This window comes from Lontra canadensis, unplaced genomic scaffold, assembly GCF_010015895.1.
Source record: "Lontra canadensis isolate GAN:19392208 unplaced genomic scaffold, GSC_riverotter_1.0 scaffold81, whole genome shotgun sequence".
Taxonomy (NCBI): domain Eukaryota; kingdom Metazoa; phylum Chordata; class Mammalia; order Carnivora; family Mustelidae; genus Lontra; species Lontra canadensis.
The window spans coordinates 904,875-920,387 of record NW_022631075.1 but is presented as its reverse complement, the minus strand read 5'-3'; the positions used below and the strand labels follow the sequence as shown (position 1 = coordinate 920,387).

The 15,513-nt window shown below is 42.2% G+C and overlaps 1 protein-coding gene across 5 annotated transcripts in view; it reads left to right on the top strand.

Moving 5' to 3' along the window:
- Positions 1–541: 541 nt before the first annotated feature.
- The window catches only part of CUL4B (cullin 4B), a 48,231-nt gene continuing 33,259 nt past the window's right edge, over positions 542–15,513 (top strand). For 2 of the 5 annotated variants that reach the window (XM_032882308.1, XM_032882307.1), the window contains exons 1-2: positions 13,171–13,299; positions 14,059–14,601. In XM_032882308.1, the coding sequence (XP_032738199.1) occupies positions 13,272–13,299; positions 14,059–14,601 (571 nt within the window). In that variant the 5' untranslated portion in view covers positions 13,171–13,271. Of the gene's footprint in view, positions 559–8,903; positions 9,170–13,170; positions 13,300–14,058; positions 14,602–15,513 lie in introns of those variants that run through there. The other 3 variants (XM_032882309.1, XM_032882305.1, XM_032882306.1) reach the window with 3 other exon arrangements.

Below are 15,513 nucleotides of genomic sequence, written 5' to 3'. Positions count from 1 at the left end.
TTAAGAGGGCAAGGCGGATTTCCAATTTAAGATGTTAGCCTGAATAATTGTGCTTTTTTCCCCTAAGTTAGCACTAAATAAAATTAGAAAACTAGGGGCGCCTGGGTGGCTCAGTGGTTAAAGCCTCTGCCTTTGGCTCAGGTCATGATCTCAGGGTCTTGGGATCGAGTCCCGCATCGGGCTCTCTGCTCAGCAGGGAGCCTGCCTCCTCCTGTCTCTCTCTGCCTGCCTCTCTGCCTACTTGTGATCTGTCAAATAAATTAAAAAAAATCTTTTAAAAAAAGAAAACTAAATATTAGAGCTGTAACCATAAGGGATAATAGGTAAGGGTGTGATTAGCTGGCCAAAATTGTAGGATTTTCTTGAAGTTATGAAACAAATAGGATGCAATTGATTGAGAAGCCAGAGTCAATGAATCCAGAAAACTGATCAGATATGGGAGTGGACTGCTGTAAACATGAATTCTGTTTTTTAATGTAGCCTTTCACAGACAGACTATGTCACAGTCCTCAGAATCCGGGAATGCGAATGAAGATGCAGCCATCTCAGAAGATAATGGTGAGTAAATGAACTAGTAAAAGTGAAATACAGAGTTAAATACAAATAACTGTTAAGAATACATCTAGGAAGGAGTGCCTGTCTAGTTCAGTCTGTAGAGCACTAAGCTCTTGATCTCAGGTAGTGAGTTCCAGTCCCACTTTGGGCATAGAGCTTACTTAATAAAAAAAAAAAAAGAATTGGGACACCTGGGTGGCTCAGTCAGTTAAGCCTCTGACTCTTGATCTCAGCTCAAGTCTTGATCTTAAGCTCCCTGAGTTACTGCCCTGCCTTGTGCTCCACGTGGAGCCCAACTTAAAAAAAAAAAAAAAGAAAATCAAGCACAATGAAACCATTCATATGAAAAATTAATAGCAAGGTGGAAATAAATTTCTGGAGAGAGGATGGTGGTAAAGAGAGCATTTCTGCTTTGTCATGGTTGTTTTACAGTGAGAATGAATTCATGTTTATTTTGGCAAAAAACCTGGAAGTTTGATAATATTTAGTGTTGCTGATGGTGTGGGCAATCAGCAGTCATTCTGAAGGTGAGAGTGTATGTACTACATTTCTGAAAAGTAAGATGGCAATCTATCAAAATTTCCCTTGGTTCTACTTCAAATATATCCTCAGAAATACTTTTCCACGTGCATAAAGATTTATATTACAGGATGTTCATTGCTGTGTTATTTGTAGTGGAAAAAAACTGGAAATAACCAAATATCCAAAAATAAGAGAGTGGTTAAATAAGCATGGTATGTCTTTACTATGAAATAGTTTGCAGCCCTTAAAGAGAGTGAGATTTCTATGTACTGTCATGGAAAGATCTCCAAAGTATATTAAGTTTAAAAAGCAAATTGTAGAGCCAAATGTACAGTAATGATACCATTAAAAAATACCAAAGCTCCCTATTTGTATGTATACAAATATATGTACATAAATGCTGAGGAATGCTATGCACCAAACCTAACAATGAAGGGACTTTTTTTTTTAAAGAATTCATTCATTGATTTGACAGAGAGAGATCACAAGTAGGCAGAGAGAGAGAGAGAGAGAGAAGCAGGCTCCCTGCTGAGCAGAGAGCCCGATGCGGGACTCGATCCCAGGACCCTGAGATCATGACCTGAGCCGAAGGCAGCGGCTTAACCCACTGAGCCACCCAGGCGCCCCAAGGGACTTTTTTTTTTTTTTTAAGATTTTTATTTATTTGACAGATCACAAGTAGGCAGAGAGACAGGCAGAGAGAGAGAGGAGGAGGAGGCAGGCTCCATGCTGAGCAGAGAGCCCGATGTGAGGCTCGATCCCAGGACCCTGGGACCATGACCCGAGCTGAAGGCAGAGGCCTCAACCACTGAGCCACCCAGGCGCCCCCCCCAAGGGACTTTTTATTGTATATTCTTCTATATATCTTTTTAAAAAATTATTTATTTATTTGACAGAGAGAGATCACAAGTAGGCAGAGAGGCAGGCAGAGTGAGAGGGGGGAAGCAGGCTCACCGCTGAGCAGAGAGCCCGATGCGGGGCTCGATCCCAGGACCCCGGGATCACGACCTGAGCTGAAGGCAGAGGCTTTAATCCACTGAGCCACCCAGGCGCCCCTTCTATATATCTTTTTTACAGGAACGTGTTTGTAAGTGATTTGTATAAGTTAACAAAACTGAAAGATAACCAATAATAGAATTTAGTGTGTAGAAGTTTGCAACTACTAATAGTTGAAAAAAAGGTAAAAAGGAAATTAAGTCAATCCAGTAAGGGAGAAAAGAAACAATAAAGCGATAGCTAGATTTTTGTAAGTGATAGGAGTATGTGTATTCATATATAGTATACTATGCTGCCCTTAAGAGTGGTAAGGCAGATTTATATATACTGACAAGGAAAGATGTCCATGATATAATAGTAAACAAAATAAAGTCACAGAACAATTCATATAAGTATGATCTATTTTTTTAAAGCAGTATGTTGCTAAATGTATCAAAAAAGACTTTAGGGGCACCTAGGTGGCTCAGTTAAATGTCTGCCTTCAACTCAGGTCATGATCCCAGGGTCCTGGGATTGAGCCCCACGTTGGGCTCCCTGCTCAGCAGAGAGTCTGTTTCTTCCTCTCCCTTTGCCCCTACACCTGCTTGGGCTCTCTCTCTCTCTTAAATAGATACATAAAATATTTTTTAAAAGAAAAATATTTTATTTTAAAAAGATTTTTATTTACTTATTTGACAGAGAGAGAGAACACAAGCAGGGCGGAATGGTAGAGGGAGAAGCAGGCTTCCTGATGAGCGGGGAGCCTGACTTGGTGCTTGACTCGGGGCTCGACGCCCGGCTAAATATAGGGCTTGATCCCAGGACGCTGGGATCATGACCTGAGCCAAAGGCAGACCCTTAACGACTGAGCCACCCAGGCACCCTAAGATAAAGACTTTAATTAGCAAACTATTAACTGAAGTTAGCTTTAGGGAATGGGTTTAGTTGGGGAACAGAAAGGGGAGATATCACCTTATTTTGTGGTTAAAGGTTCCTGAGACCCAGACATCTCACAAAGAGGGAAAGAGGCAGAGGGAGAGGGAGAAGCAGACTCACCACTGAGCTGGCAGCCCAGGGTGGGGCTTGATCCCAGGACCTGGGGATCATGACCTCAGCCAAAGGCAGATGCTTAACCATCTGAGCTACCCAGGCACCCTGAGACCTGGACATCTCTAAATGTACAGCTGATCATATTATTCCCTTCCCTGCTTGAAGCCCTTCAGTGGTTACCCATGACCTACTGGATCAAATCCAAACTCTGGAGCATGGCATGTAATGTATGATCTGAACTCTGCCTGCCTCTTTGTCTTCTTCTCTCACCATCCCTCCATCAAAGCCTACTGCACATCAGTGTCACAGTGTGGTAATACCTACATTTGCTTAAATGGGCCATGATTTTTCTCATAGATCCATACGTTTGTACACACTGTTCCCTTTTCCAAGTAACCTATAGGTTTCCAGATCTTGCCATCCCGATACTACAAACTAAGTTCAGATTCGTATAATTAATAAACAATTACAATAACTCTTTAAGTCCCCATCTTGCGGACCATGGAAAGTCTGTTCTTTCACCAGGTTGCATGGGGATTTCCCCAGGTTCCCAATGGAATCCATGAGAAATGCCTAAATATTCCAAAAATCAATACCAGTTGTCATGTGCCATCTCTGCCAGCTATTCTTTCTCCAAACTGCTATGCTCTAGCGTTCAACAAGTCACCGCTTGGTCTTTATACTTTATTATTATTATTATTATTTTTAAACTGCCTTTTTGGGACACCTGGGTTGCTCAGTGGATTAAAGCCTCTGCCTTCGACTCAGGTCATGATCTCAGGGTCCTGGGATCGAGCCCGGCATCAAGCTCTCTGCTCCTCAGGGAGCCTGCTTCCTCCTCTCTCTGCCTGCCTCTCTGCCTACTTGTGATCTCTGTCAAATAAATAAAGAAAATCTTTAAAAAACAAGCAAGCAAGCAAACAAACAAACAAAAAAACCCTTCCTTTTCCCCCTTTTTCTTTAAAAGGATTTCTCTATGCCCAGGGGCATCTGGGTGGCTCAATCAGTTAATCGTCTGACTCTTGCTTTCTACTCAGGTCATGATCTCATGGGCAGTGACATCCAGCCCCATGTCAGGCTCCATGCTCAGCAGGAAGTCTGCTTGAAGATTCTCTCCCTCTACTCCTCTCCTGTTCTCTCTCCCAAATAAATTTTAAAAATCTTAAAAAAAATCTCTATGCCCAACATGAGGCTTGAACTCACAGAGTCGCATGCTCTACCAATTACGCCAGACAGGCATTCTGGTGCCTACACTTTAAACAAACTTATTATGGGGCACCTGGGTCTCAGTCGGTTAGATGTCTGACTCTTGATCTCAGCCCAGATCTCGATCTCACAGTCATGAGTTCAAGCCCCATGTGGAGCCTACTTAAAAAAAATAATAATAAAAATAAAAAATGTTATTATATAATTTTGATACATACAGAAGAACATATGTAACATGTAATTTATGGAGCATAATAAGAAAACAAACACCCATGAACCCACCGTCAACCTAAGAACTAGAATATTACCAATGCTTTTGAATCTACCTAAATTATCCCCCTTGCTTACCCCAGAGCAATCCCCTATCCTGGATTTTGTGTTTATTTTTTCCCTTCTATATTTTAAGGTTTTTACCATATTTTTATATGGTAAAATATAATTTTACCATATTTTACCAAATATGGTACCAAATTACCAAATATGGTAAAACTGTTTTACCATATTTTCTACCCCTTATTTTGGAGCTTTACAAAAAGTTATCAACTGCATATATTCTGTAATTATTGCTTTTTTCATGTAATTATTTTTGTGATTTATGCACATAGCTGTAATTAATTTTTTTAAAGATTTTATTTATTTGACAGATCACAAGTAGGCAGAGAGAGAGGCAGAGAGAGAGGAAGGGAAGCAGGCGCCCGCCTAGCAGAGAGCCCGATGCGGGGCTCAATCCCAGTTCCCTGGGATCATGACCCTAGCTGAAGGCAGAGGCTTCAACCCACTGAGCCACCCAGGTGCCCCTGTAATTAATTTTTCAATGTTGTGTAGTATTTCATTGTGTGACTATACCCCAATTTATTTAGTCATTCTATCAAAGAATACTCTCTTGCTGTTTTCTGAGGTCTGTATCAAAGGTGATACAGACTAGGAACAGAAAATCCTTAGTGTGTTGTGCCACCACTATACAGTCTCCATATATCTATTATTAGCACTTAGTATATTCGAGGGCAAAGGCCAGCATTTCTTTTTTCTGTAAAGGACTGGACAGGAAATATTTTAGGCTCTTGCTGGCCCTATGGTCTGTCCCAACTACTGCACTCTGTTGTTTTAGCACAAAAGCAGCCACAAAAAATATGTAGATGAATGAGTATGGCAGTGTTCCAATAAAACTTAATTAAAAAAAAGATTTCATTACTTCAGTGAGTGAGAGAGAGAGAGGGTGAAGTGGTGAAGGGCAGAGGGAGAGGGAGAGAAACTTAAGCAGACTCCATACTGAGCATAGAGCCCGATGCGGGGATCAGTCTCTCGACCCTGAGATCAGATCTGAGCTGAAACCAAGAGTCAGACGCCAAACAGACTATGCCACCCAGAAGGCCCTCCAATAAAACTTTCTTTATCAAATAGGCAGCTGGCTGGGTTCATTCCACTGACTGTCCTTTCTCAAATTCTGCTCTAGTTCATCTGAATTCTGGTAGCATTGTCCAGTATTGTGGTCACATGTGCATCTCATTTCTTTCTCATTACCCTATTTCCCATGCTTATCTGTCCCCATGCACGCTCTCCCCCCAACCCCCAACTCCTGAACCAGTGTGGCTCAAAGCAAGAATTATCATCAGTAGCCACAGCTCCAACAGCAAGTATGGGATAGGAGGAAGGCCTGGTACTAAGAGGCCTAAGCATTATTATACCAGTTTGAGACTGGGATGCTGCCTTGATTTCCCTCCTTAACACTCCATGGGTTTCAGTTAAGACAAACTATTCCCTGAGAACTAGTTTCCTTGCAGATCCTGCATATGTCTTGGTCTTTCTCACCTTCAGGATTTATTTTTTTTTTTTTAACTTTTTTTTTTTAAGATTTTGTTTATTTATTTGACAGAGATCACAAGTAGGCAGAGAGGCAGGCAGAGAGAGAGGAGGAAGTAGGCTCCCTGCTGAGCAGAGAGCCCAATGTGGGGCTCGATCCCAGGACCCAGAAATCATGACCTGAGCCGAAGGCAGAGGCTTTAACCCACTGACCCACCGAGGCGCCCCTCACCTTCAGGATTTAAACCCGCACCCTGTTTTCCTTCTTTGTGCCCCCTGCCCCCTCCCACTCTTCTTGCCTGATTAATTCCCACTTACCCTCACAGATTTAAATTGAATTACTTTCTCTGGAAGCTATTATTTTCTCTGGAAGCAATTTTATAACTCCCCGCCCCCACTTTTTCTCTACCCCACCCCACCTTCCTAGGCTGTGCAGGTGTTCCTGTGTTCCTGTAGCAGCTTTTATCAGTCTGTCCTCTAATTTTCTGCCTCACCCACTAGGCCAATTGAGAACTGTTTGAGGGCAAGGGTTGTCTTTGTATACTCAATGACTGGGTCATAACGGGTCCTCAGGCAAGGCTTGTTCAGTGTTTGTCAGGATTTGGCTAATAGAGGGAGCTGGTTCCTACCTCTGGTGAAGATCAGCCATTGGCTGAGCATCCAGCCAAAGAATGGACGGATTCTGATTCTTTAGAGCAAATTGCTACTGTCTCCTTGAATGTGCATTGCTTGATGCTGGGTCCTGCCTGAACTGAATCCAATCTTGGTCTCCTATTGGGCACTATGATTTGGGTCATCTCAGTAAAGGAGTAATTTTTTATTCCTCCTTTTTTTTTTTCTCTCCTGGTGAGTGGGGCTCTGAATGTCTTTTCCTAACTTGACTATTACTTGAGACAATTTTATGGCATGTCTTCTTACTAAACTGGAAATTATGGGGAGTGCCATATTTGGATTTAGAGAAGAAGTGGGTTTGGTTTAAGTCAGCGTGCTTCTTGTCTTTGGCAAGTCATTTGAACCTCCTTCCCTGAGCCTGTTTCTTATCTGTAAAATGGGGATGGCACCTGACCTATCTCACTGTGGTTATGAGGATAAAATAAGATTGTGTGTGAAAGTGCTTTGAAAAACTGTAAAATCAACCACAAATGGAATTTTGTATTAGTTCTGTATTCCCTTATGACATCTAGCACCATGCCTTGCCCAGAGTAGTTGCTCAATACATTTTTGTTGAATGACCAAATGAATTGGCAAGAAAAATAATGCTATTGGTGGGAATAAAGGACATTTAATGGAATCAGGAAAAACAGAGCACTTGGCAATAGAAACATCCATATGGTGAATAAATAAGAGTTGGGCATTTATGATAGCATCAAGTCTACATTCCCAATGTCTGGTCTTTGTTTTGCTTATAAAAAATATTTAAATTTCTTTGAATAAGCTTTTGGCAGCTGAGATAAACTTGACTAGATCTTAAACATGCAGTCATCACAAAGCAGGATTGGCCCCAGGCAATACTGTGAGGTCAGCAAAAAGTACTCTCAGAAATCTTACCTCCCTTGATGGTAACTTTACCCCTCACAACCTGCATCGTAAGGCCTAGTCCAAGTTCTGTTTACCTCCGGGCACTTAGGACTTTTGTATTATCCTTTGTTCAAGGAGCATTCACCTTAAAGGGTCAGGAACTGAGCCTCCCTGACTCATTTGTATTTCAAAAAAAAGGAGTCTGGGAGGAGGAGACTATTTTTATCAAAAGGAATGAATAAATAATTGTGAAATTTCTGGCATTAAAGGGTACATAGGCTTATCAGCCTCATTCAAATCATGACAGATCTTAGTTCACCTACGGCTAGGGTCTCAGTCTTGGAGGTATGTAGTTCACCCTGGGAACTTCTTAGAAATAATGATAATCGAGGGGCGCCTGGGTGGCTCAGCTGTTAAGTGTCTGCCTTCAGTCCCGTGGTGATCCCAGGGTCCTGGGATGGAGCCCCACATCGGGCTCCCTGCTTGGCGGGAAGCCTGCTTCTCCCTCTCATACTCCCCTTACTTGTGTTCCCTCTCTCACTGTATCTCTGTCTAATAAATAAACTAAAACTTTTAAAAAAAGAAAGTGATAGTTGAGGCCCTTAGAGGAGCTGGGAACCACTGATTTAAGCCTAAAATGGCCTTGCTCTTGCAAAAAAGAAAAGCAAAATGCCGTTGGAAGATCAAATCTTAAAGCACGGTGGGAGGGACTGTGAGAGTCATTGATAAAGTGAAGGGAAGGTTAAAAATAGGCCCAACTACTCCACAATAAGCAAGTGCTAGGCAGCACCAAAGGAAGTAATCTGTGGCTGATCTAGTCTTCCACCCCAAACCCCCAAGGAAAACTGCCTGGCCCTAACTGTTAGTCCTTAAATCTGCTTTCCAGATGGTTCCCAGTTATGACTGTAGGTAAAGTCTCTGAACTAAGGGGCTAAGTCTTCAAATGTTTGATGTACCCAAGTCAGTAAGTCGTCAGTTGATATTTTATGTAGAAGATAAATGATTTTGTTAAAAATATGACATCTGTGTTATTTATTTACATTGTACTGAGCACCATGGGTTTAGCATTTGTTATCAAGTTCCTTGCTTTAAACTCTACGATGGGCAAAAGGTGAATTCACCTTGTGTAGCTGGATCATCTTTGCTTAAGCTCTGACCTCAGTCATCCCCTAGCCACCCCTAGCCACCCCTGCTGTTGATAGCATCACAAAGCCCTCATTATGACATCACACTGGCTCCCTCACCGCAGCTTGCTTTGCCTTTTCTGTCTTTCCCTGCTTCAGAGATGGTCCTTCAGAAAGACAGATAGGGAGCATGGACTACCTTTCACCCACCAGCTGTGTTTTCTAGACACATCCCTAAACAATGCTTGCTGGAGAAACATTTTTAGTATTCTAAGCAAGCAGTGTCTCCTATTTCTAAGGAAAATCCCATCTGTGGATAGCAAGGCTTCTGTGTCCATTGACAAGCCCCTGCTCCGAGATGTCTGAAGACTCCGAATCAAGCACCTCGGGGAATCCCCGTGATCAAAAGAAGGAAACAGGTCAAATTCTTTTTTAGAGACATGACTGCTGAAATAGGGGAATGGACATAAGAAAAATTAGTCCTGTCTTTGTATTTCTTCCTGTATGTGTATATTTACCTTTATAAATAGCTACATATTTTATTTGCTTGATTAAAAGAATACCAATAATAACTATACTTCATCTGGCAGCACTGTAAAGTTTAATTAATGTTTCTAAGGTATGAGTTGAACTCACAAGATGAAAGTTTCTATATATGGAATATGTGTTAAGTGCCCAATCTGGTTTAGTCTGATAATGGCCATAATTGTATGGTGTCCTACATAGCATGTCTTGATTATTGTGGTTTCAGTGAGTTCAACCTTGAGAAATGTATTTTAATGTTGAGAATTTGTTTGACGTTGGTTGACAAATGTTTAGGTGTATAGAATATATATGCTTCTGTTTTAATTAGCCCAATTATTTTATTCTTGATTTACAAGATGTTTTACAAAGATACATGGAAGGTTTTACTTCTTTTTAAATTGGTCCAAGGGTCCAAGAAGGCACAAAGGTCTGGCCCTCACACATCATACAGTCATATCTAAGTTGGTTTGTGCCACAAAATCTAAATGTTAAATTAAAAAAATCATTATGAAAATTACATATCCATATTAAGATGTGCTACATATGTGAGACATGCTAAATATTTTGTGACCTGGCACAAAATAAAATAAGGTTGTTAGGATATCAAAAGAAAATTACTATTAGTCGCCAAGATAAAAAAGAAAAATATTTTTTCCATAAAACTCATTTAAGGATATTTCATGGAAAACTTAAATAGTAAGTTAGACTACCAGGTTATTCAAAGTGAACTAGCACTTAAGAGCCAAGGATCTGTGCTTTTAGAGACAACATATAACTTGGAAGACTGAAGGCCTTAGATAATCATGTTGGATTGGGAGATATTATTATTATTAGAATGTAGTTGAATATTAACTCTCAACTATACTTTATGTTAGTATGAAAGTTTATCTTTGAATAGCAAAAGCAGTTTTCTGTCCATTCCCTTTCAGCTATAGTAATACTTGTAATTTTAAAAATATCTAGTACTTTTATATATCCTTTAAGAAATATCATTACATGAATTAGAACAGGCCTCATTTTTTTTAGTCTTGAGAAGTCTTTGGTTAAATTGCCAATCCTTCTAGAAAAAGTATCAATTTGAGCCATTATCAGCAGGCCCAGCCATACACTCTTCCAAGGAGTATAACTATACAAATTAGAACAACCCTGTTCATTAAATCTGGAAAATTAGCCAGTTAATCCTCCCCTGTAAAGACATGGCATTATTTTTAGTTTCGTTCAAAGAGATACTCAATTCGATAAGTATCTACTCTTCATTTACAGTTATTCAGCATCGTGTGAAATATGAGACACAATAAAGGAGGATTTAATGTTTTAGGATAAGAGTGACAGTCTCATTTTAGGCAGCAAGAACAAAATGGTATATTCAAAACACATAGTAGTCCATCTTCCCCCTTTTTCAGTGTCTAACACAGTTCTCTGTGGCCCTAGGGCTTAAGTCCATCAGAGCCTTGCTCTCAGCCAATTGTCACCAAACAGCACAAAGCTGGTAGTGGCTCAAGGTGGTACCTCTTTCTAGGAGAATTTGTATTTTTTTTAAAGATTTTATTTATTTATTTGACAGACAGATCACAAGCAGGCAGAGAGGGCAGACTGGGGAGGGGGAGCAGGCTCCCCGCTGAGCAGAGAGCCCCACTTGGGGCTCAATCCCAGGGTCCTGAGGTAATAATCCCAGGGTCCTGAGATCATAATCCCAGGGCCCTGAGATCAGGATTTGAGCTGAAGGCAGAGGCTCAACCCACTGAGCCACCCAGGCGCCTCTAGGAGGATTTGCATTTTAACCAAGGACTTTTGAAGACCTAAAACTTTAAAAATAAATGAATAAAAAGTGGGCTTGTATAAACAGCTAGAAAATGGATTTATTCTTAGAGTTCTGATGTGTCTATCACAAACTATACAATAGAAACTGCTTTTACACCACCCACCATCCTGTTACTCCCCTGCTTTTACTAGCCCAGCCTGTTCCCTCCTTTCCTTGCTATCTACCCTAGGGTACAGGGTAGACCAGATTTTTGGTTTTGTGTGCCAGAGGAGGGAAGGAAACATTCTTCCTCTACCCTTCAAGGTCTTCCATCTGGATTAAGAATTAAATTTACATGAGATAGATTAATAGGAGGGAAAAACCAAAGTTTTATTACGTGATCACAGAGGCCTAATAATAAAATTGAGACCTCAAGAAATGACTAACACAGGCAATTTCTATACATTTTAGACAATGAGACAACAAATTTGTGAGGAATTGACGGGATAAAGAAAACAAGTGTTTGGGAGCTTTAATTAGTAGGGAATTCTAAGCAGAATTTAGACTGAGGTAAATTAGAAAAATATTTCTGCAGCTTTCTCAGCATTAAATTCTCTGTCTCTGGTGATAAGGATTTTTTTTTAATATCAGTACAGGGAGGATATTTTTCTTATGGGGAATTTGTTTCTTTATTTCAGTGGGACAGCAGGGGGTCTTCCTGTCCTTGCACCAGTTGCTTCCTAAGTAGCTTCGATTCAAAATAACCAGTATGCTATTATGTTACATTTTGGGCAACCTGCTCTGGCCCCTACCCAGGCACTCTTGAGCTTCATTTTCCTTACTTCCAACTAGACATCTCACTTTCTAGCTTCGCTACACTTTCGGTGTTTCCATGAACAGGCCAGACCATTTCACAACTCCCTGCTTTGCCCATTTCCACTGCCCAGAATGCCTTTCACATTCTCCACTCTTGTCTTTTTGGCAATTCCCACTTTGGGATCCAGCATAAACAATTCCTCTGTGAAACTGACTATTCCATAATTCGTCCAAATCTTTTGATTCATCTGTTTCCAGAGCACTTTGTACATCTGTTACAGAACTGTTACAGAAATTAGTTTTGAAACTGTCTTCCCTTACTGGCTTCTCAATGGCAGGGACCTGGGTATAGTGTGTGGCATAAACTCTTTCAGCATATGCCTGTTTAATGTTTCTGCAGTTAGAATGATCAACAGGTTGGCAGATCTAGTTTTATTTGACATTGTGCTGCCCCCCCATGCCCTCGGGTTAAATTTAGGCAGGAAATTTACAAGGTTTCTTGTTGCTAACTTAACCAAATTTAGAGGTTGTTCTTATGAGTTATCCATTTTGAAATTTGAGCTTGTGTAATACATTGGTAGAAAACATTGATTTTTGCCAATGTCATTCTCCTAAAATGTGTTCTTCCAGTATGAACTGAGATTTGGTAAAAGTGGCTATGTTTACCCTGTAAATTGCTGGATTGATGACGGAGGAGATCAGGGTTGGGCTTGGTACTGGGAAGTGTGTGTGTGTGTGTGTGTGTGTGTGTGTGTGTGTTAGGGGGAGGTGTTAGTTACCTTCCTGTTTCTTGGGCCTTAGAATGCACCCGTAACTCTGGCCAGCCATCTTAGAAAATGCTCCTGTTAGGAAGGTAAAAAGATTTGCAGCTACATTACTGAGAAAGGTATCAAAACTCAGGCCCTATTCATACTGGATCAGGGGTGTCTTTGACATAATTTATAGCTCAATCAAAGTAAAAACTCATTTTCTTTGTATCTTAAGATCTTTTTCTTTTTCTTTTCTATTTTAACATGACATTTCTGCTTAGCACCAGGCATAATGCCATGATTATGTTTTCCTCCATTTCGGGTTACTCCCCTTGCCTTACAACCCCTCCTTATTCCTTTATCTCTTTCAGTTTCCATTCTCGGTTCCCTAACTTTTTACTCCCTCCCTTCCTCTCTTCCTCCTCCTCTTTTTTCCCAGCTAGCTCACCCCGCCCCTCGCCGTCACCACCTTCCCTCCCCTTCAGGCTCCTTCCCGCTGCTTCTCCCGCCACCTTCCCCCCCCCGACCCGACCCGCCTCGCCTTCAGAAAGCTCCAATCAGGAGCTCGGGAGGTGTCTCGAAAGCCCGCCCCCTCCTCCCTTTCCACTTCTCTTCCCCCCCCCCTTTTCTCCCTCCCCCCCCCCCCCCACTCAAGTCCTGCAGACCTGGGGGCTTCGGGATCTGGGCGCTATGAAAAGTGTCTGCCCAGTCACTTCCGGTAAGGGCGCTGCAGCGCGAAGCTCCCCGCGGGACCGTTAAGGAGGGGGTGGGAGTTACCGGCGGGCCAGGGGAGGACAGTGCTGCCCGGGAAGGGGAGCGGAAGAGGGAGGGGGAAGGACAGCGAGAGCGAGCGAAGGAGCACGAGTGTCTTGGGCGCCTTAGTCGCCGCTTTCCCGCCGCCTTCCCAGGAGTCAGCTCCCCCGCCCCCCGGGCGCCCGCAGTGTTTCTCTCCACCCCCCACTTCGGAGGACCGGCGCTGCCCCTCCTTCGCCGCCGCGTGACCGGAAGTGGCGCCATCTTTAGCCTCTTGTGCTATTGACAATAACAAGCCCTGGTTCTCTCCCCCTCCCCCTTCCCCCTCCCCCCAACCACGGCATCTCCCCTCCCAGAGAGAGGGAGAAAAGGAGGAGGAGCTGCAGCCTCACAGACTCTCTGAGTCGCTCCTGCAGAGAGGGGGGAGAGAGACCGAAAAGCAGGGGAGGGGGACGGCACAGCCGTTTACCTGTCTGCCTCCTCATTCGCTCTCCCCCCTCGTTCTGCTCACTCCTGGTGTCAGCCTATCCGCCTTCCCAAACCCTCCCATTCCCCCGGTGTAGCCCCCCCTTCACTTTCCTTCTCGTCCTCTGTGTTTCTCCTCTCTTTCTTCCCTTCCCCCTCTAGCATTGCCACCTTCTCTCCTACACGCACGCAGGCATATAAACGTAGGTTTTTGATGCTCCTCTGCCTGTTGACCCCGCTATTTTCATGTTTCCAACAGGTTTTTCTTCCCCCAATCCCTCAGCTGCTGCTGCTGCTCAGGAGGTCAGATCTGCCACTGATGGTAATACCAGCACCACTCCGCCCACCTCTGCCAAGAAGAGAAAGTTAAACAGCAGCAGCAGTAGCGGCAGTAACAGTAGTAACGAGAGAGAAGACTTTGATTCCGCCTCTTCCTCTTCCTCCACTCCTCCTTTACAACCCAGGGATTCGGCATCCCCTTCAACCTCGTCCTTCTGCCTGGGGGTTTCAGTGGCTGCTTCCAGCCACGTACCGATACAGAAGAAGCTGCGTTTTGAAGACACCCTGGAGTTTGTAGGGTTTGATGCGAAGATGGCTGAGGAATCCTCCTCTTCTTCCTCCTCATCTTCACCAACTGCTGCAACATCTCAGCAGCAGCAACTTAAAAATAAGAGTATATTAATCTCTTCTGTGGCTTCGGTGCATCACGCAAACGGCCTAGCCAAATCTTCTGCCACCACTTCTAGCTTTGCTAACAGCAAGCCTGGCTCTGCTAAGAAGTTAGTGATCAAGAACTTTAAAGGTAACCAAGGCCAAAATCCATAATCACCTACTAAGGATTTGACACTTGAGCGGTCACGTGCTCTATTTCTGTTAATATATTAAACAGTATAGAGGTGGCCTAATGTTTTATGCATAATCAATGAGGTGGAGGGAGGTCCTTTTTTGGGTGGAGGGTTCATTTTCCGGGGGTGGTTAGTATTCTTGTGCTGAAGCATACACCAAATGTTTCTGTGCAATATTTTGATATCTGGCTCAGCTTATATCTGATCTGTTATTATAACACTGACAATCAATATGATTGATCTGGATTATACAGGTGAGAAATTTGTATTCTAAAGAGGTTTATTTATTTCAGGTGCATAGTGAGCCCAGGCACTGCTGGGATTTTTATTTTTATGCTTCGGTAGGCCACATTCTCTAGTCCCTAGAAATGCAGGTAGCAATGGTGATATTTTCATGCTCAATGGTGATTTATAGTTAGATTGATAATGTTGGGTACTATATTCTTGAAACTCATTGTATAAGCAGTATTTGGAGAAAAACATTTATGATCTCTGCATTTCTTTTCAAAGGTAAGGTTTGGACGTGAAAAATACTGTGTACACAGAAGTAGTAACTCTGTGTACACTAGTCTAAAGATAGGAACAATTACTACATCTATTTTTTTTTTTCACTAAAATGGGTTTTAAAGTACTGACCTGCAGTTTTTAGGAAAATTCGTTCATTTTATGTTTGAGGTACGTGATTTAGAGTATTATGAATATTGATGCATAGAAAATCAACAGTTTTTAAAATGTAAGTGAGCAGAATTACTTTTTTCTGTTGACTTTCTATTTTTCTGACTTAGTTTTTCAGCATCCTTAACTGGTAGGTAATAGATGATGTTTATTAAATGGAGAAGTAAATGAATGAACTTAAGTAATATTTACCA